The 22502-nt window shown below is 41.1% G+C and overlaps 1 protein-coding gene across 6 annotated transcripts in view; it reads left to right on the top strand.

The window, feature by feature from the left end:
* diaph2 (diaphanous-related formin 2) overlaps positions 1 to 22502 on the top strand; it is a 341319-nt gene that overhangs the window by 87350 nt on the left and 231467 nt on the right. For all 6 annotated transcript variants that reach the window (XM_053428116.1, XM_053428115.1, XM_053428117.1 and 3 more), the window contains 5 exons: positions 4500 to 4639; positions 16735 to 16809; positions 16907 to 16976; positions 18304 to 18440; positions 21349 to 21457. In XM_053428116.1, coding sequence (XP_053284091.1) covers positions 4500 to 4639; positions 16735 to 16809; positions 16907 to 16976; positions 18304 to 18440; positions 21349 to 21457 — 531 coding nt within the window. The remainder of the gene's footprint in view (positions 1 to 4499; positions 4640 to 16734; positions 16810 to 16906; positions 16977 to 18303; positions 18441 to 21348; positions 21458 to 22502) is intronic.

The following is a 22502-nucleotide window of genomic DNA, read 5'->3' as shown; positions in this document are numbered from 1 at the left end:
TAGACCATGAAGTGCTGTGATGAGTCGTGTCACAGTCAGACACAAAGCCTTGGTTGACTTTCATGCTCACCATCTCAGTAAATCATTGTAGCAGGCAGGCTGTGATGAATTACAAAGACTTGAGCACAGACCTTTTTCTTCCTCTGTTCTTGCATCACTTGCTAATGGCAACCCGTCGCCACACAGCACTGCAACGGATACGTGTTAGGGAAACATTTAGAGGGTTGTATATATTTGTGGATGTCTCTGAGAGAGGGAGGCAGCGAGGCTGAATGCAGTCAGCCCTCTCCCAGATAGCTCCCAGGCCAGACACCCTGTCGCCATGCGGTTTTTCCAGTAAGCTGACAATGAACCTGAATAATGTATCCATCAGTGAGTGTGCCGAGCACTGGGCACTGAGGAAGCTGCCAGCTTGTTATGGGCTCATTACAGGTGAAGATGACATGTGGCAGTGCATTCGCCTTGGCATTGTCTATCTGCCCTGCCCTCCATAGAAGGCACGCCACTCTGTCACTCCCCCTGGGATAGAGAAAGGGAGGCAGAGGTGATGGAGGAGAAGGGAATGAGCCTCAACGCTACCCTAACCCCCCAAAATGAAATTGACAGGCTTGCTGAAGTAATTGCTCCCAGCACTATTTTCTTTGGCAGGAAATACTGTTATCGACAAATAGGGGATTCAATAAGCGGCAGGAGATGAGGCTCTGGGCTGTGGTCAGAAGGCTGGGCCCGTCCTCTACTGTTGAGGTTGCAGTTTCACATGACGCTCCATCTCTCTCTCCCCTGTCCTTTTCTCCCTTGCTCGTTTTCTTTCTCTTTGTATCTACCCTTTACTTTTTTAAATCCCTCCCACTCCCTCCACCCCTTTCAATTTATATGTTGCTCCCTCCTCACGTACGACCCACACACCATCTCTCCCCCGTCCCTCTATCTTCCCCTGCTCCCTTCCTCTGGGGTCTCTTTTTGACCACTTTCGTCTGTTGACTGTTTTTGTCAGTCTGGTGAGGAAATCTCAATTGACATGCATGGGTTAGTAGCCAGCAGGTGATGCCCCCCCCCCCCCTCCCCCTCCCCAGATTGTTTCTCCGCTGCCAGTGTGGTGGTGTAATGTTGATATTAAGCCCAAAGGATTTCCATTGATTCGGGCTGGGGTCATGAAAAAGCAGTTTATGGTCAGTGTCTTTGGTTTCCAGAGGTCAGTACACGCTGTGAAACCAGAGCTCCAGCTTTTCTGGACATAGTGGTTCGCCTGCTGGGAACCGCTGAGAGGCCGGGAGATAAATAAAAAGTGGGTGATGTTTTTCCTTTCACTGGCCGATGTATTACTGAGGAATTAATGTTCTGAAAACGTAGTTGCCTAATCAGCCATATCCAAAGTGCCTTTTCTCAGACTGTGCAGGGTTCTCTTGCAGTGATTGGGTCAACAGTTGAGTCATTCACTTCTTAATTATGCAGCATATATTTTTTTACTGCCAAGTGCTCAAGTTTTATCAGCTTTAGTACATTTTGATCTGGTGTGTTTACTGATGCTGGAAAGCTGTTCTTGTCAAACCAGGTCTATTTATTAAGCCCTGACTCAACCAAAATTCAAGCCTCGGCCAAAAGCCAGGTGATTGATCTTCAGAGTTGCATGAACCCCCCCCCCCCCTTGTGGGTTTTCTACATTTCACCTGCCGTTATCCTAAAGGCTTTATTTAGCAGATTGCTGGCATATTGCCTCTTCGGTGTCGGCCCGACGTGCCTGCTCTAGCTTTTGTTTTTCATCAGAACAGATCAGCAGACAGCATTGTGTTTTGAGAGCCCTCGCCTTCTCTTCAGTGAAAACTTTGTTGAAGAGTTGTTGATTTGACGGCTGGGATGGTGGAACAACCACACATATTTTCAGCAGACCGACAGTAGATTACACCGCTGCCTAACAACAACGCACGACCTGAGAATACAAATGCCACTCGCTGTTAATCTTTCTCCTCTCACCTTTGTGAGGACGAGGAGCACGGACGTGGACTTAATGTTCCTCCTGCATTTCCTGGCATGATTGGATCAGACATGTGTGATGCACTGTTCCAATTAGCTGTTTAAATGGTTCTGGTCCCAGGCCTTTCGGTTGGTCCCTGTCCAGGGAGTAGCAGCCCTATTGGATAATGAAAACTGTAGTTTCTGCCTTCCTCTCAACAGGGAAGGGTCCCCCTGGAGGATCTTCTGGCCCATTCTACTAAAATTGTTATGAATTAATGAGCACTTTAATGCAGTTTGCCAGAGGAGGACATCTGTGTAGCTGCCTAATAGTCCAGATACTCAGGTAGATTCTAGACTTGGGATTCGCAACATCTTGTGCAGTGCACCTCACACTGTTTTTATATTGATATCACAGCAAAACATTTTTCTTTTTTTTAGCTTGTTACAGAGGAAGATAAACCCTCACATATTCAGATTAAATGGCTAAGTAGGCATTATGTTGTCTACTGATTTCCATGTAGTTCAGAAGCCTGGTAGTAAATATTTATCCATCCTGATCTAAAGCTTTGTATTCTAGATGCAGTTTGTCACGGTCGGTTTACTACATGTCATTTTGTTGTTTGTTTTATAGGATAAATCTTGTTTAGTTGTTGACCATAGTATCTTTGTATTTGTTCCTGCTTGTAAGAATAGAGTGATTGTTTCAGCCTTGCATTTTCATATTCAAGCTGAATGATATTGGCATGTATTTTTTAAAGGAGTCAAACAAAAATGACATCAACTTTTCTATGAGAACTGATTTCAAGAGTCTATTTTAAAACAGCATGCATGGCCCCCCAGGGATTAAAAGCACATATATTTTTTAATGTAATTGTCACTTTTATACCAGTTTGACATCACTGTCTGTGGTTAACCTTGTAGTAAAGCTTTTATGAAGTCACAGCCCCCACATTCCTTCTTGTGGTTTTGTTACCGGTCTGGGATCTTTCTTTTTTTATTCTCTGTCTCATACCACATATCTGGTTCTACCAATATCATTCATTATTTTTGAGTCTAGCCGTTCATAGCCTATATCACAGAATTATGTATTACTGCAGAAATGTACAACAAAGAGTTCTGTGGCAGGTACTAGTTGAAACATTTCAATGATAATGAGGCTTCTCACCTCTCCCTTTTGTCTAATAAGTAGGTTCAGGAAGATAAAAGTAAAGACAGCCACTCCCCCACATTCACCCAGTGCTGCTTGAGAAAAAAGATGAATAGCCTGAAGTGTTTGTATAGATCACGTAGAGAAAGACAGAATAGACATAAGCACAGAAAACGGATTTCCTACTAAATCAATCCATAGACTGGGAAACAGACAATTATATGAAACTCAAACTCTTTTTTCACTCGTGCTGGTGGAATACAGACGAAACATGACACAGCATATGGTGCCTTTATGTTTTCCCTTTTCCGGGGAAAAACAAAACAAAAAACTTGTGGAAGGACATTAGTGGACCCCTGTTTGCAATTTTTTGGTGTAGCTTCCAAACTGTTCCTCTCATAAAGAGAAGAGCACGCATTGCAGGGGAGCAGCAGGCTTCTATTAACCAGATAAATGAGTTAGCTTATTACTTCCCAAACTGCCCATTAGCTCGGCTCACTTTGTGGGGATCCAGCCGTCCAGGGAGGAACACACGGAGGAGGAATCTGCCCAAATCTCTGGTTCAGGCGGTTTCCTTATTTGGACCTGAATTTAAGTTCATTTTAACAACATAACTCAAATCTTTTTACACATGTAAAGTGGGAGTAAATATAATGTTCATCATGTTACATTAAAATCTCTTTCATTGGTATTTATGTTGAGGGTTGTAGCTAAGACACACCACACTATCCCAAGCTCTCTGTAATATACAATGTTGAAGTCAATGTGATCTTGGAACGTGAGTGTGTGTGATTGTGTTTCCCTGCTACTGCTGCCAATGAATAGTGTCATTGTTTAAATGTCAGTGTAGCGACATGTCCCCAGCGCCCTCTGTGGAGATTATACACAAGAATCAATTTACCTCAAGCAGGATCTGCTGTAGACACCATGAAGAGCTTAGTGTTTGGGGGGTTTTCAGCGAGTAGTCCATCATTACAGTCTTGGCTGATTGAGAAAAAGAGAAGTTTGGGCCGGCTCTTTATCACTGGCACCTTTCGTGTGGATCCAAACACACATGCTGCTTGTTTTTGATCAAACAACTGTTTCTACTGAAAAGAGATAGTGACCGAGCAATGCGTAATCCTCTTTCTGTGCAGCAGGATGTTTGTTTTCTCATTTCAGTGGAACAAGTTGCGTACTTGGAGCCATATCAATGAAAATCAATGTTTCATCATTGTTCACAAAACCATAATAATAGTAATAATAATACAAGGTGCTTGATAGGAGGATACACCAAATAAATAAAAAATATATGATGAAGGGATTTGATTGAATTCATCTTTCCTCAGATTAACACAGGTGTTGACGGCACAGTGATGATATTTATCTAACTTCTATCCTGTTGTTTTCCTATTTCCAGGGCGGACTAAGGAACAGTAAGCATGAGTCAACACTTTCATCGCAAGAATATGTCCACGAGCTGCGTTCGGGTATCACAGAAGAAAAGCTGCTCAATTGCCTGGAGTCCCTCAGAGTGTCTCTCACCAGTAACCCTGTCAGGTAAAACTCCAACTTTCTTTTTTACGCTGTACTTAATAATTTGTTGATTATATGCAAACACTACAGGTCAGTCACACAATTTTTCTTCATAAATATAAAGTCTGATATGAAGTGTCATGGTGCTGAAAAATGTGCCGGCACCTGCATTTCTTAGATATGTCATGAACCCATATGAAAACACAATTTCAGATGTATTTCTCAGCTCTGTCCTGCTGAGCTTTGATTGGCCCGTGGGCCTTTCGTTACCGGGCCGGGCCTCACTCTCTCCTGTACACGAGATCTTCAATTTTAATTTGGTCCCACGAGTGCAACGGAACCCTCAGTGACAGCAGATCCTCTAAATTATTTACCGGCTCTCTGTTGAGGAGATGTTTCTTAATGGGAATCAATGAATGGTGCATATTAAATGGTCATTGGATAAGTGAAATAGTTTTTCTGTTGACCCGGGTGCAGAGGAAGGGCCTGCCAGCGCTGCCCCAGAGGAGCTTTTATGTTATCTGTGTGGTACCAGCAGCATTATCGTGGCGTCCCTGTAAAGCAATTAGGAACAAAAGAAGAAAAAAAGAGAAACTAATTGTTTTGTGTTGCTGAAATCCTGCAGAGTCACTAGAATAACAGATACTGGAACCCCAATACATATATTCAGCAATTTTTTTATCAGGGACACTGCTTTTACATCGAATTATGCAATCAGACATCATCATTTTAATAACAAAACCATGCAGAAGCTGGTTAAGAGCAGGGATTTCACAAGAACTACTATTTCAGGGGGGTTGCCCTCAAGTATACAGGAGTGTGTGTGTGTGACTGTTGCACATCTCTTTTTGTAATAGAGGAGGACATAGCAGATCAGCTGATTTTTTGTGACACAGTCATGTCCAAGAATTTAAAGAAATGTCTTCAACTAATATAATCAAGGCTGTTTGTATTTTATTTCATGTGGTTCCTAATAAATTGCTCAGTGAGTTTATATAGAAATGAACATAAGCAACACTCCTTTCAAATACACTTACAGGAACCATTGTTAGATTTATAATGTACTAAGCTTAACAAAAAGGCACATTTTACATGTATTATGCTATATAATATAATGAATATCTGAGAAGCTAAGTAATTATCCCTGGAGAGATTGTAGAGCTGTGAAGTCGTCCTCTCCAGTCTCCAGCAAGCTGTGGGAAGTCAAGTCAGCTTTTTCACTCGGAAAGGCCAACTGGTGCCAAGGGGATTTAAGGCCAGGCCAGGCCAGGATTGCCCTGTGGGTATTTTCAAATGGCTGAACCTTTGACCAGCATGTAAGGGACCGCTGCTTTATGGAGGAGTCACCTCCCACAGTTTGCCAGGTCCATCCAGGGAGAAAGTCGCTTTCGGGTGTATGTGACTCTGGGAAGTGTTGACTACCATTCGTCCCTTGCTCGTCCTTACACCCCTCATTATGCCTCTCCTGGGGGAAGGCACTGGCGATTTTCTCCAAGCAGGGATAAGGTTACTCCTAATTAATATGAATGCACTTAATTATCATGGATCACAACACAGGAAAATCCACATTTGGTTTGCTACACTTCTGACTCCACTATGTTAATGTAACCTTTGTATGGTACGTTATCTTATACTGAAAATAAACCACAAAGTAGATGGCAGAGCAGTGCATTCATTATTGTTTTAACTCACAGCTTTGGATAAGGATTAGCTGGCTTGTCTTTAAATATTAGTATTTGGGGAAATTTTACTTTAAATTTATAAAAAGAGCTAAAGAGATAAATAAAAAGAGCAAATTCATGGTAAGAGCTGTCTAGGAATACGCCTGTAGAAATGGTATCTCTACAAATTTGTGGATAATTTACCTCACAGTTTAAATAGCATCACATGTTTTCACCTGCAGATGCAACCTCCCATTCTGGCAGGAAATGTCCGGGTATAGCCACGAGCTGAAGGCCGGCTAATGTTGTTACCATTTGTCTAACCCGTGTTCAAACATTTTGAATAAGGCAAGATTAGAATTTTAACATCTTAATCAGGCACAAAGTGTTGGAAGAATCCCTCGGAAATTGCCTTAAAATCTGGTTAATTCACTTCTGCCTCGGAGCTCCATTTTGCTTAGGACTAAAATATCTTGATGTTATGAATTCTATCATAACAGATGAATCCTGTCTCAGTGGGAGGCTCAATGTATATTTTTTCAAATGCCCACTCAATTAGCTCCTCTTTGCACTTGTCTACTCTATTTTTAGGCCCAAATAGCCTCTGAATGATTATATTGAAGAAAACTGAGGCATACATTATTTCAATTTACATATTTTACCTAAGGGAGACACCATGTAGATTGGCGGACAAAGAACAAACAAGAATTTACAGAAAATATCTTGTTTTGTATTTTTTTCGGCAAACAAGAACAGATCCATTACTTCTTTAATTAGTTTGTTAGAATTACTATATCAGAATTATTCAAATGTTCTGCCTGGATTATTGATTATTGATATGATACTTTAAAATCACTCTGTTGTAACGAGTGAGCCTGTTAATGCTACATTTTTATTTTACATGATTAGAAACCTTGAATAAATAGTTCTAGTCGGTCTTTTCACATCTAGTCCAATCGCTTTCTATTAACCTCTATATTAAATGTATATGGATGATCATTTGACGATTGAAATTTTAGCCCTGATCCTCGACTATTTATATAAAAGTAATATTGTGATCATTGTTTAAACAGCTGATTGAAAACCAGCTTCTACCGGCATTAAACGCAGCTCCCCACACCGGCATGAAAGTCTCACCAGGAAAGTGTTGTTGCTCTTCCCAGTGCTTACCATTGCTTTTTGTTTTCCTGTGGTGTTTGGGCAGACGGCTAATTTGCTCCCAGAAGCCTGTGTTTGTCTAATAGTTTAATTGGCTTCGCTGTGCACCTGTTTGGCAGCGCAGGTGGCCACGGGGCCATTGTGCTGAGGGCCTTATCTCCCAGGCAGTCCCACACAGGTGTGTGGCATGCAGCCTTTGCAGATCTGCCCACAGATGGCAGTGCCTGGAGCGTCCGCTGCATCCTCTGCTTCCACTCTTTTCTCCTCATCAACCGTGTTTTCCACTTCCCTTTCTGTCAGAATTTCACAAAACCTTTTTTTTTTTCTTCTATCTTCTACTTAGTTCTCCCCCTTTTAATTTTTATCATTTTGAAACACGCTTCTTAATTTACAAGTTTCAGATTCACTTATTCCACTGAGTTGAAGTAAGATGCCAACTTGAAGAAGGTTACAGTTCCTGGATGTTTTTAGTAGGGATTTGTTTTTCCTGTGTTATTCTCAGCTCTCTATATTTCACATGTGAAAACTGTTTAAAGATCCATATAAAACATATCAAGGACTTTTGTGTGTCAATAGGCAAAGCACATCTCTAGGTACTGTTCACCACCACCAAAGCAGAACCTCATCTATTTTCTATCATGCATGCATACATGAGAAGGCCGACTTTACTTAAACACTAAACCTGAAAGGAATCGGGTTAAAGCTCACTTTCTGTGATCCATCTCAATGGCTAGTATATCAATAGACTTTCCAGTATGAAAAAGGAAAGTGGTTTTAGTGGTTTTGGGCAGCAGTGCACACGTCCATGGGCCCAACCTTTGAGTTCCCTAGGTTTAGTCCTCAGCATTATGCTATGACTCTGTCAAATCCCAACATGGGCTTCCATATTAGATCTGCTAGCTCTCCGATCCCTGAGACATATTTAAGCAAAAGTGAACTGGCCCCTTTACTTTATACTATGTGAAATCTTGACGCTATAAGTGTGACATTTACTCAGGGGCTTCTTTATGGTTGGGTCTTTCTGTGGAGGAGGGAGACATCTGCTGACACCAGAGTTTGTCCCAGTGTGTGGATACTGGAGGTGTGGGTTGTTAGGATGATCTTCTCTGCCACACAGGGTGTCTCTGAGTCTGAATCAGTCTCACCAGCTTTTCCCAGTTAAATGCTAGTAGCTCAGCACCCAGGTCTGCTGAGACTTCCTTCATGGGCTTTTTATGAGCTTTGGAGGTACTATGCTTGTTAATGTAGAGCTCGTCATCCTACTCACCGACTGCCTTAATGCCCATTGTGATACTCCAGCACTGACTGAAGTACAGCGGGAGTACTACCTGTGTATAACTGAGCATAGATCTTTAAATAAGTCGGATTCCCTTATTTCCGCTTTTTGCTAAATATATATACCATTGCCCTAACACCAAAGAAAAACTAAAAGCAATGCTATATATATATATATATATATATATATATATATATCATTAGGGAATAATGATGAGACTTTTGTTGTGATCATTATCGATACAGGCTGATATATTTGTTTCTCCTTGATAAAGTTTTTGGCTTTGGGAAAACAAATGGATGACCTTGATTGTCACCTCATAATATTTTCTTTGTTTCATACTCAAATCAAAACCCAGATAATTAAAAGGTGTCAAACAAGTAACTCCCTTGGCACAGATGTTTCTGTTTTTAATCACACCTTTAGTGTTTTATCTCCGACTCATCCTCCCTTGGCCTCTGGTGTCCACTGGGATCATAACAGCCAATTAACACCAAAACAAAGGATCTCATCCATCTGTCCATCTGCCATCGTGACCTCCGGATCATATATAAGGATCTAAGTGTCTCACAGGTGGTATATGCCCCCTCCACAGTTCAGGCTGGTAAATCACAAGAGTGAGTCTCTTTGATACTGTAATGACTTAACACAGAACTGATGCAGTAAGTGAATGTAGAGGTTTGAGATACAGTAGACTTCAATGAACCTGTTCAGTCTGACAGATTCTTCACAAATGAAAAACTGTCTCAACTCTGTAGGTTTTGATGTGCAAGTAGCTCCCTTTCTGAGTGACTCATCAATAATTGATCCCCTGTATTCACTTTCATGGTGGGTAGAGGCTAAATGGGACTCTATGTCAATTTGAACATTTTAAATATAGTATTTTTAAAAGGCCTGACAATCAAAGTAGAGTTTAGGGAGACATCTTACTTAAGGGCACATCAAACAAAGTTCCTGTCCTTCTCAGCACTTTGTAGGGTAATGGGAAAAAAATCTATTTGATTTGCTATGATGAATATCAAGATGTAATATCCTCCAGATATGGATGAGGAAGGGCGGAGGACTGACACAAACTAACTACGTAGATGCAGAAGAAGTCAAGTTGGGAATAAAACTTTCTAGTGTGGTATTATCTTTGCACTATGGGACTCGACCCTCTCGACTCCCAGTTTCATTACAAACCACCCTCAACCACCCTCAAGGCCTCAAGGCCTCAGACAAGTTTTCTTTCTCAATTGTCAGAGAGAAACGAGACAGTACAGATTCAAAACAATTATACAATATTTTATAGAAAGATTTGACTCATCAGTGAATCCAAATTCATTTCTGTCCTTCAGTTTTCAGCCTGGTACCACCGGTCTCATTTTACTGTAGAGTTTTATTTGACTGTTAAGTTTGACACACATCGTACGACCCTTTTCTCAGTGGATGTCATGAGCAGACAGAAATGAAAAGTTAACTAGTTTTTACCCTTGTGTCTGACTTCACAGACGACGCCCGCCCTTCTTCCTCTGCGGCAGTGAAAACCATTTTGGAGACATAAACGTCCTGACTGTCTGGGTATATTTTAAGAGTGATGCCTATTTGATTTTATGACACCATCTGTTAACCTCCAAGATAGTCATATCTGTTATGGCCCCAGAGTGATACATACATAATTAATAACAGATATCTGATTTGAATTCCTTATTGATTCGGTTGGAACTTGTCTTGCTCAGGTAAAGGAAATAACAAACATTTCTGTCAGATATAGTCATTTTTAATTCCTTATTCTTCATTATGTTTCAATTTATTCCATCAGACCTGATAAATTGACACGTTTTGGACACGTATGTCTATTGTAATGATTCAGCTTGAAATAAAATCATTGATTTCCTTGACGTTGTGTAACTTTAACAGTTCCCAAAAGCCTAGAAATGTATTAATGTTTTCTGGTAGGTGGAACATTACCGAAAAATCCCCAAACACCTTTTAAATAAACATCTGAGCAGGAAATCTGTCCAATCTGGTCCACATTCTCGAAGTGATGTTTTTTTGTTTCTTCTGTTATGCTCAGGTATAAAAGCATTTATCTATTTCCCTAACATACGGAAGTCGTCTTGTCTTCTCCGGCTTTAACGAGCGCTGCAGAGCTGTCCTAATGTTTTAGTAGTTCCCAGCAGGGATCGAATTATTTCACAAACATGCTCGCACACATTCTGGTGAGGTGCACGCTGACACGTTGCAAAAAGGTTTTTATACATGTACTGTAAAAGATGCCTGCAACAAAACAAAATGGCAGCTTTATAGATTTGAAAATAAGATTAAAAAAAAACAATCCTGTCTTTCAAAGCAGTGCTTGCCGCTGTCTTTTCCTTTTCCTCCTCCTGAAAGATCAAACTCATCTCTGCAGAAGCCGGAGGAATGTTTCACATGTATTCACATTTTAACTAATACCTTACTGGTACATGGATCTCCGCCGTTTTGTTGTTGTTGTTGTTGTCGTTAGTGCTGCAGTGCTTACATAGTAATTACTATGATGCTTGATCATGAATCGTATGCAATTCGGCTTTTTGTAAGATTTTGGAAACAAAAATAAATCTCACATACCATTTAAGAGCTCTAACTGATGTGTTAGAGAGATATTGCCAACCAGTGTCAACAAATTAAACTATGTGAATAAGTTGATGACACCTCCCTTATTGACTGTGGCTGCTGCAGGTAGAGCTTGGCTTTTTTTCCAAGCTATTAAAAACACACAACTCATTGTCTTTTAAAAATTGTGTTTTTCAAAATCATGAATCCTCTCACAAACCTCACAGATGTTGATACTCGTCTCTCCAATCTGTCCCAATGCTTTTATTGAAGTCACACACACAAGTACAAGCATTTCAAGTTCCAGAAGGAAAATATGGAATAATCATTTTGATCTTTATAGCCTTTTTTTAGAGCAACATTCATGGAATCAAGCTGCCAGACACTCACATATCCCCCCAAACAGTTTTGAGTGCTGCGCTTCTCCCATTCCGTGGCTTCCAGCACCAGTCACATGGTGGAGAGCTGTGACCAGGAGATTGTTACCTGCCCTGGCTCTAATATCAATGTCAGTACCCAAAGTTGATTGTTGTGAGACGGTCTTCTGCTGGAACTGATGCAAGTTTATCTTTACAGCTTGTGATTTTTGAATTGCTCCGTCTTACATGTTATTTGTGATGCATTTCGTTTAAAAATGCTCCAGCCAGAACAAATACGAATTCTGTGAGTAATTTCAAAATAACCATATTTAATAACTGATACTTCTGGTTATATTCTCCTTTTCATGCCTCAGTTGTTCAATAACTTTGATCCGGTGATTCAGCCATTGAGTCCACTGCTGCACGCTCTCATGCACCACGTGAATGACAACAGTACAAAATGACCCACCTGTGGGCATTATTTATGAAGAGCAATATTAGATCTTTGATTTCATTCATCCATTTCCTGTTATAATAAGATATTAGTGATTGCTCTGATAACAGTAAAAACGTCACGATTAAGCAAACAGAAATGGAACCATGTGTGACCACACATCTTTAAAAAAGTCGTTCCCTGTTCCTAAAGTTTACCTATATTTAAATGAAGTACATAACAGTTCTAAAGGCCACTACAATAAATACTGAAATTATTTGTGGTTAGTAGTTTTTGAACAGTTTTTTGAGATGTGAAGAACACAGTTACATTTAATACAGGGTATCTAATGTCTGTCATCTGATAAGCCCTGAGCATTACAGCTATTTCAGCAGACTATTAAATTGATCAGAGCATAATATAGCTCTGTGTTTGCCAGGGTAAGTCACTGAGCAGACACTGGGGGTGCTCGGTTTCAAGCTATAATGCTCAGAAGTATTTGTTGCAAAGAGCATCGAGCCTCAGTTGTAGTGATGTAGCACTGAATAGGTCAGTGGTCCCACAAAGGAACTGTCGTATGCCTTTGCCTGTAATGCAATGTGAAATATATTGCCCTTGCTCAGAGGCTTTCGATAACAAAGGTCCCTACCTAGCCATGACAAAATAATAAAAGTGGTCTATAGACTGAAATCAATGCGCGTACAAGCCATCTCAACACAAGACCAGTGATCAGTCAAACGGAATGGGCGAAGAAGTTTCTACCTCGCACCATTTCCTTCGCTGTGGAGTCGCTGGCTGTGACCGGTGATGTGGAGTGAACTTGTCATCATGTGCCGTAACGTTTCCCTCGCCAACTATTCGCTAACTCTACACACGCTCTTTCTCGCAGCCTGCAAGAACCTGTTGTATTCCCTTTAGTGGCACCAGTCATGAAACGTGTCCATAGGAAGTGTAAAGAGCTGTGTATTGTAACAGGGTTACACGTAAGATGACTGAACTACTGTTGCAGATCTTTTAGTTGAAGCCCTTTTCAGTGTCTCAGTGAAGCACCTTGAAGTGCAGTGTGGAGTGAGCCGTGTCAAGACCGTCTGAATGATGGAGTGCCAGGAGGCGATGGGCTGAATGTCACCGTTTTTCAGAACAGGCTCACTTCTGCTCAGCTTGAAAATACTGTACCATATTAGTAGTAATTTCAATATACATGCACATATTTTCTCAAGGTGGCTCAAGTGTTTAGCATTGTCGCATCACGGGGATATGGTTTTTGATTTGTATCTGCTGGCTGTCAGGGATATTTTTATATATTTTTCTTATTCGAGGATTGAATGTTCTGTTGACGTTCTCCTCTGCCTCCTTGATAAACTGTTGAACTGTCCAGGGTTTATTCAATGATGCATGTAATGTAGGCTCCAGACCCCTGGTGACCCTGATAAGGTTAAGCAGAATAGAAATGCATTAGATCAGGCATGATTGCATTTGTCATGGCAGCACATGTCAGAGAGTAAAATATTTTGGCAGACAAATGCTATTTGACGGGAAGACAATGTCAAGTTAAGTTTCCAAGACAAACTACAGATTATGATCTTTGGTGAACATATTTTTTTTGTTTGTGCAAAAATAATGTTTGTGTCTAAACCTTTATTTATGGGCCAATCTGAAGTGTTCATTACATACGTGTCATAGTAGTTAACATATCATTAAACTCCATATCATCCAGCTGTATCAAGCCAGTTGAAATAACACAAAGTAAGAAATTGCTTCCCCAAGACCGACCATTAATATTTCATTTTGCCTCCGGAATATACATGATTGCAGAAAGTAACACAATTTGGTAGCACTTAACTAGAGGATTATAGCCATCAATATTAGATGAACAAGTCCCCCCCCCAAGTTAATGAAATCCTTGAATGTGTGCCCACATTAGACGAAGAGTCTGATACGGGAGGGATTCGATCTTGTGTTCCTTCAATGTTGAATCACTGCATTGATATTTTAATGGCCGAGAGAAACGCGTTTGTTATGTTTGACCAAACACAAGCTCAACTCTATGAGTGTTGTTGCTCTTCTTCTCAAGCAACAAAGGGTTTTAATTCACTATGATAATGATGTAAGATGTAAATGTTGCTCTTGATAATCAGTCTACAATTAATAAATACAATTCTTATAAAGGAAAGGTAGACATGTACTACAACGTACACACCCACACTGTTTGTGCCAGTGGATTTATTTGTGTTAGCTGTAATAGTATTTTTTCCTCTAAGGCCTTTTTTCTCTGATTACCAGCGAAAGGGCTTTTTCACAGCCTCGGGACGGACACTGCAGAAGCACCATCTCTCATTTTCTTTGTGGTAACTTTGGGGACATTTAGAAGGCGAGCTGCAGGGTGTACGTGAGGGGACAGAAAATGATCGACAGTCTGAGATGCAGGGAGGAGTCTCAGCATTTAGTGCCTCGAAGAACCTTGGAGGACTCCATTATGTTGCAACCTGCAGCAAGATGTACAGCTCTGATGGAGAATCTGCGGCTCACACGATTCCTTTCTCTCCTTTATTTTATGCATTGTGCAGTTTTGGTTTACATTCTGTTTAAATTAATGCATCTTCTCTGAGAGTATTTTATTACAAAGCTCTGTATCTTGTTCTGTGAATAGTCAGTACTTATGATGGATTTATTTTAAATCCTTTTACAAGACTGTGGGTGTTTGTACTAGATTCATCTTCATCTAGTTCTTTTTAAATCTCTGTTCATGAAACGATCGTCAGTAAAACATTTTTTTCTCGTCGTAAACATAGGACAGTCTATAATGGATGGATGAAAACAATGGATATTAACAAAATCAAATGTCAACATCAAACCAAAAATGGAAGTGGTGTATTTTGGTTTTCTTTCTTTCTTTCCAAAGTTTGAGCACAGTTGTCAGAGATGTGTAGCATTTAGTGCAGCTGCATATGAAAGTGAGCTTGTTGCTCACACTGACCACTGGTGTGTCTCTCCTGTGTCTCTTGGTCCCAGTCAGTGGAAGGACGGGTTCATGGACTGGTCATTGTGTGACAGCATCTGTGTTTGTATGTATGGAAGCTCATTTCCAAACATACCAGATGTCCAGTTTCACTCGTTTCCTCCAAATCCTCCCTTCTGCTCTGTTTGGAGATCATGGTGGCACTCACCATGAGGACATTGATATCTATGGTTTTAAATGGCGGGCACAGTCAAATCACTGTGTGATATGTGATGTATGAAATAGTAAATCCTCCACACGTTCTTAATGCATAAGGTGTGACGGTTTCCATCAGTGCCCTCCTCACACACCTTGTTCAGCTTGCACAGCGCTCATTCAATCCCATATTACAGTCGCGCTGTGTAATAAACAGAATTTTCTCTTCACAAATATTGGTTCCATTCCCTGCCCTCTGAAGACTGACATTACCATCATTACTAAGGAGCATAAACAAAGACTGTGGATTCACTGGATTGTGCTCCCTCAGCCGTGTCACCTTCTTTCCCTCTTTGTTGTCCTAGCTGCTCATTTACCCCTGCCACCTCTGCAACACAAACATATAACACTGTGTTATTATTTAGCAGAAAACTGAGCTGGTTTGTTTGTTCTTCTATGGAAAGAGGGAAACATTCAGACCACATAAACCAAACATTCAGACTGGAAGACTTTATGTAAACAGACATTCATAGATTTATAACGTTGTGGTGTTTTGTTTCTATTAAGAAAACAGATCATCAGTATGCACCACAGTAAATATTAATAACTTATTAATTGGTTTTGCTCATCCTCTGATGAAATTTGAGTAGCAGTGGGTTGTAGCGTGTGCTAATTTAGTCACAGATCAAAGAAATACCTCAACGCCACCATTTACCTCAGGCTATTGTATCTTTCCCCTAATTGAGGGTTTTTCTGACTCACTGAGTCAATACAAATTGCTTTAATACCCAAACCATTATTATTTCAAATCATTGTCAAAAAGGCGGGATAACACATTGACTTGTGCCCTGTAAATTTCACAAAATTGCCCCATGCATTTTGTGTTATTGACAGTTAGGGGCCTGGAAACAAGTGATGCTAATGACATAATCTGGTTGTGACCACACCGGGCCTCCCACCCTCCTCTCGCCTCTCCCAGACAAATGGGCTCATCTGCACTGGATCATTTGCTGTCTTCTGATACGCTGTGGCTTATAGCCAATTATCTCTTGCGATCCATTATTGATTACGGTGTTATCTTTCTTGTATTGCTTAATCTTTTGGCTCAGGAATATAGCAGTGCACAGGGGGGGCTGTATACAAAGTGCTTAGCGGTTGGAACACTAAGTTAAGATGGGTGGGAGTTCATTTCCTTGATAATGACTACAGTTTAAATTCAAAGTGATTGAGACTGTATCCACTCTCACGGAGGGGAAGGGTGTATTTTGATTTGCAGCCCTCCCTGTTAGGAATTAAAAACCACTACAACCATCCCTTTATCACAGTGAGTGTTAAACCTTTCATATTAGTCTGAATGACTGATTTCCTCCGAGGATAATACAATATTGCTTGTGTTTGTTTTCTCCTGTGAATCAACATGGCTTACAATAAACCAGGAGGGCAATAACAATTTTGGCAGAATATTAGTAACTCGTGTTTATGTGTCTGTCTTTTTGTTTTCCAGCTGGGTGAATAACTTCGGTCATGATGGTCTCGGTCTTCTTCTGGACGCCTTGGAGAAGCTGCTGGACAAGAAACTGTGAGTGATCTCCTCTGACGTCACCACCACCGGGCCGGTGTGACAGTTACAGGTTCTGCTCGTGTCATCACCACGTCTCTTTCCATTTGTTTTTCAGGCAAGAGAGTATCGATAAAAGGAACCAGCATAAACTCATCCAGTGCTTGAAGGCTTTCATGAACAATAAGGTTTGTATGAATCGACAAAGAAAAGACGTTCCATCCAGTTGATTTGTAGGATTTCATGTTGCACAGATATAATAATCATAATAATGGATTTTATTTTCATTTAGAAAAATTCAATAATAGTGTAAATTATGCCTGTATCTCACGGTCAGCTTGTGGTAATGTCTTCACATTTACTACAGACACTAAAAGATGAACTGATTACAAAAGGTCAAGGTCATGTGACACTACATGTTTTGAACACAATCTATCAGAACCGCCCAACGTGAATATCATTACACGTGGCACAAACATTCACTTGGACTCAAAGATGGGCTGATTAATTGCTGGTGCTTGAAGCTTCCTGTTAATGTCACATATTAGTACTGCCCATAGGGAATTTCATTACAACTGGCATAATTGACCTTAACTCATGGATGACTTAGGGGGTCAAAGGTCACTCTGACCTCTCAAACACATGTTTAACCTCGAGAATGTAATATCACCTCGAGGGAACTGTTTCAAATTTGACTCACTGATTAAATAATAGGATCTCAGTGGTCAAAGGTCACTGTGACCTAGGAAACATGTTGGCCTCTTGAAGGTGATTTAACGGAGTGGAGGGAGCTTCTTCAACTCTTGATCACTTGGACACAAAGAGGAAGTGATTGCATTTAAGTGGTCAAAGGTAAAGTTCAATTTGACCTTATATGAATCTGGAAAATAAATATGTAGAAATATGTTCACGAGAACTTCACAGCGGTTGTTCGCCTCCGCCAAATAGAACCGCAGTTTGGTAATTCTAGTTTAAACCGATACATTTAAAGACCAATGACACTGGATTCACTTTCTCTTAGAAATTTCTAATAGGACCTCAGGTGGCTAGATTTCTGAACACGCTTCGAATCTGGACCCTGACAAGCGTTGGATAATGGGACAGAGAAAGTGAAGCTAATTTAGCAAATTTCCAGCTCACAGTCTCGGATCTTTTAATTATCCTTTTCAGGGAGGTCTGGCTCATTTCTCAAAAGTGGCCCACATTTCAAGGATAGATGAACTATTGATATTACTTCCCTTAGAGTTAATCCCCGCACGTGGTCATCTCTACACGCTCCTCTAGTTGTGGGCAGACAGAAGGTACAGGAGACTATAAGTATTTGTCCCTATAGTCCTGTCCTGAATTGAATTAATTCATCATCCTCTCCATTTTTCTCCCATGGCCTCGTTGTCCCTCCTTAAAAGACAATTAAGGAAAGTGAAAGTGAAAGTTCTACATGAATGCAAATGCTCTCATTAATTTATACCCAATGGAATTTCCTCTATCCTACCTCCCCCCTCCTCTGTTTAACAGTATGGACTGCAAAGGATCTTGGGAGATGAGCGGAGCCTGTTGCTGCTGGCTCGAGCCATTGACCCCAAACAGACCAACATGATGACAGAGATTGTCAAGATTCTCTCGGCCTTCTGTATCATTGGGGAGGAAAACATGTAAGTTGAATTTCATTTCATTTCACATCGTGCTCTCAAACACATTCCCAGGTCTTTCACATGATTAAAGAGACACGTGTACAGTAGAAAGTTTAAGATCAACATATCCAAATTGGAATATTTCTTTAAAAGTGGTCAATACACAGCTAATGTGCTGCAAATATGTTTGTAAATATTTGATTTAGTGCTCAGAAGGCTTCCTGCTAGAGTTTTGATTCTCTGGTCTCAGGTGTGGGTGGGCATGCAGTATCCTCACTTCAAACCCCCCCATGTTTCACAATACTAAAATAGCATGGGCCAAAATGCCAAACTCGAGGTATCAAAACAGCAGTTTACAAACCAGTAGGGGATGTTACCATGAGTTGCCACTTGGGTTCATAACAGCCCTGTTCTTTACATAGTCCACAAACCTTAAATGAAGTATTTATATTAAAACAAATTACATCTGATTCAGATTTCCGCATCATGTTTCAGAACATTGCTGGAAATAAACGTAAAAGTGTTTTCATGCTGGAAATATATTTTTGTGACATGAATGAAGTAACCATACACGTCCTTCTGACTTGCCACAATTTAAAGTTTTAAAGAATTCAGAGTAAAGTGACAGAAACTTTTTTCTCAGTAAATAACAGCTGTTTTGGAAACCTCACAACTTTTTGTGAAAAAACAAATTTTAAAATCCTGACTAATGACAAAAAAAGGAAGAGAAAGTCCAATGATGAAAGTGATGTGGTTCCATCTCTGCTCTGTTTACACACTGGAATATCACCGAAAAACAAAGTGCTTCAATCCTCTCCCACAGAGACTGTGCCACAGGCAAACATGTGTACTCACAGTGGGCACATGGTGCAGTTTCAGCTGACCTCAGACAGTACAGGAACCTATCGAGTCACATTGTCGGATGATGCAGTTTAGTCTGTTTAATGTGTTGAACTGCTCTGTGTAGTTTGCCACAGATACACAACCTGGTTGACAGCTTATAAATTGGATTTAGGGGAGTGTGTTTTTTTTTTTATTGTTTCCCACAGGGCCAGACTAGAATAACAATGGCTCTTCAAAGTCAGTTTATGCAGTGGTGGAAATAAACTAAACCACAGATTCTGTAGGAGAAGCAGCGTGTCTGTACATCACTGACCATCGGAGTGGACTTTTACGTCTGTAGTTCTGACTCCTCATCGTGCAAACAGGCTGAAGAATATCCAGGAGTGTGATTCTTTGTCTTTACAGTTATTTAATCTATTCTGGTTTTCTTTTATTTTCAAGAGCATTTTTATTTGTTTGAACAGTTTCAGTTCAATTTCCAAAAAATCAGTGTTACAAATTACTAACTGCTCCTTCACTACACCCCCTCATCACCGCCTGTGCTTTCTACTCATTTGAAACTGTTTTCAGCTTTTTGGGGTCAGCAGAACAGAAATACTTTCTCATTTTAACAGTCAATTACTTCATTGGCTTTCTGGAAGATGACTTCAGTCTTGTTAAGTTTACACAGTGGATGTTTACGCAATGCAACTATTCTAAGCAGCTACAGGGTGAGCACCTCTCTCTCTCTCTCTCTCTCTCTCTCTCTTTTGCACTTTCAAAGTGCTAAAGAAGACATTCAAAGTAAACATGGAGATCTTTTCCATGATCAGAGCCCGACATTAAATGTAGGTGTCCTGTGGAAATGACAGCCAGAGGAGCGGCAGCGCCACTTTCTTGTTCAGAAACTTCTCCCCCAGCCTGTGACGCTGGCTCGTGTTCAACACCCACTTCGGCTGACAGCATCAAACGGGAACACAACAAGTTAAGCAGATCCATCTCGCCTGTGTTGAAGCGTCGTCTGAACCGGCTTTAAAGCTGCTCAGTATGCAGCTCCCCGTGCTCGTCTGTGACTTTCTAACCCCTATCACAGAGCATGGCCGCCCAATTTATCTCTGTGTCAGGCTTACTCCACACGTACAATCCTATTTGTCAGACAGATGATCTCCCTCGCTCACAAAGAACTGCTACTGTTTTGTCATTTTGAAAAGTGTTATTTTTTGGGGGGTTGATAATATACACGAGGTAATAAAAACGGCAGCAGCCTCAGTGGCATGCGTGATTGCACATGTTCTCACATATATAAACTGGCATTTCAATATCTGGCCGAGCGTGACTATTGATTTGTTATTTGATTTAACACAGGGAGGAACTTGTATTTGAGGCTAAGGGCTCTTCTGTACCCACAGAAGTATTAAGGTTGAGGACAAGGGTGTTAAGCTGTTCGCCAGCTCCACTAATGAAGGGAAAATAGCAAAAGGGGGCCCCGCAGTGACAGAGAGGCCACCTGTTGCCAGTTTCTGTGTATTCATATTGTAAATCAGGGTTAAGGTAAGTGCTCAGAACACATCAATTTACTTCTTATTGCAGTCCTCTGTTTGTTTTTCCATCGGTGTGGCTCAAACTTTCTCTTTCATTCACGATTCAGGGGCTTAAATTGCCCAATGTCCTCTTTAGCCCAGCTGCCTGGAGCCCTTGCAGGTATTCTAAATTGCCTCCCTTCTCAATAGGTGTATTTGCACATTAGTCTTGCGGCCCGTGGAATCACTGGCATCCCCCTTCTCGTCCAATCAAACACGACCAAATCCCCGCTTTCGTCGAGCATCCCCCTCCTAACAACTATGATGAAGTCAAAATTAGATACTGAAGCAATAATGAACTGAATTATATACAAATAGATGGAAAGCAGCAGCATGTGTCAGCGTGACCAGAGACTGGCTGTCCACCCCCCCGACACACGGGGGAAGATAAGGAACATGGTGTTTGAGCTGAAAATTGTGAGTAAATGTCCTGTCAGCGAGGTGATAAAAGTGTTTGTTGACTTTTTTTCTGTTTGCCTGCCCCCCCCCCCCCCCCCCCCCCCCTCCCGCTCTCTGTTTTCTTCCAGCTTGGATAAGATACTAGCGGCCATGACAATTGCTGCCGAGAGGAACAATAAAGAGAGATTTGCCCCGATCGTTGAGGGGCTGGAGAACCACGAGGCGCAGCAGCTCCAGGTTAGTGATCGTTCGGCAGAAAATCACTTCACATAACACTTTCATTATTATCAGACATTCTTCACTACCCTGCTATTACCCCTTCTGAAAGATAAACCTGAAAGGATAGTTCGGTGGCAGAGCTAATGACCAACGCAGTCTCCACTTTTGTCATTTTTTAAATTACACAATAAAATCAGTGATAAACGAATAATGACTGAATCACAAAATTCATTCATTATTCTGTGGAATCCTTTTTACCCATTAACTCAGCCCTAATGAGTCCGGTGTCACTCACTCAAATTCAGTTTTTGTCACGGACACCCCAGTCTGATGTGAGACAAGACCGAAATTGACAGTGGCGTCCCTCGGGGGACCGTGGTACCTCAGCTGTCTCCGTAACACGTGTTTTCCCCCCGTCTCTCTTTGTGTCCTCCTGTCCACTTGTCAACCCCCGCAACCACCTCCAGCACATGATGGGATGTGATGGTGGGGCTATTGAAATGCCCCCACAGGTCCATCACCACTGTTTTAATCAAAAACACCTGCTTCATTGAGCGCCGCCGCTGAACTGCCCCGTTGTTGTGCGAAAAAACACCAGAAAAAACAATATACGTGGAGTTCCTCTCGGCTCCCTGTCGGTTTTCATTCCCTCTCACATTTTTCCTCTTCTCGCAGCCGAGCTCATTGTTTTTCACATCTTACAGAATCCTCCCCGTTCTTTTTTTTCCCCTCTCCACGCTGCTGTCAAGTCGGGTCCCAGAGGAGTCGGTGTGAAAGGGCAAATACAGCACACAGCGCTCTTCATTTTCATTAGTATTCTCCAGCAGCAGGAAAACTATATAACAGCAGTAAAAACACCACTTAAAACATGGTTTTGTGAAACCAAAAGTAGGGAATTACTTCAGGAATTACTTTTTTTAACTGCGGGTGTTGGGAAAGTCGTGAAGGAAAAAGTCATGAAGGGAAACTGATGAGGCGGCTGGTGGAAGAGAAAGTAGATATTCTTTTATTCGGAGGCTGTTGTTTTTCCTTTAAATTTTGCTGTTAATGAAATGAAGCTCTT

Source organism: Pleuronectes platessa, chromosome 8 (genome assembly GCF_947347685.1).
Source record: "Pleuronectes platessa chromosome 8, fPlePla1.1, whole genome shotgun sequence".
Classification (NCBI taxonomy): domain Eukaryota; kingdom Metazoa; phylum Chordata; class Actinopteri; order Pleuronectiformes; family Pleuronectidae; genus Pleuronectes; species Pleuronectes platessa.
Note: the sequence above shows the minus strand (reverse complement) of the source record. Positions and strands in the feature narration are given on the sequence as shown.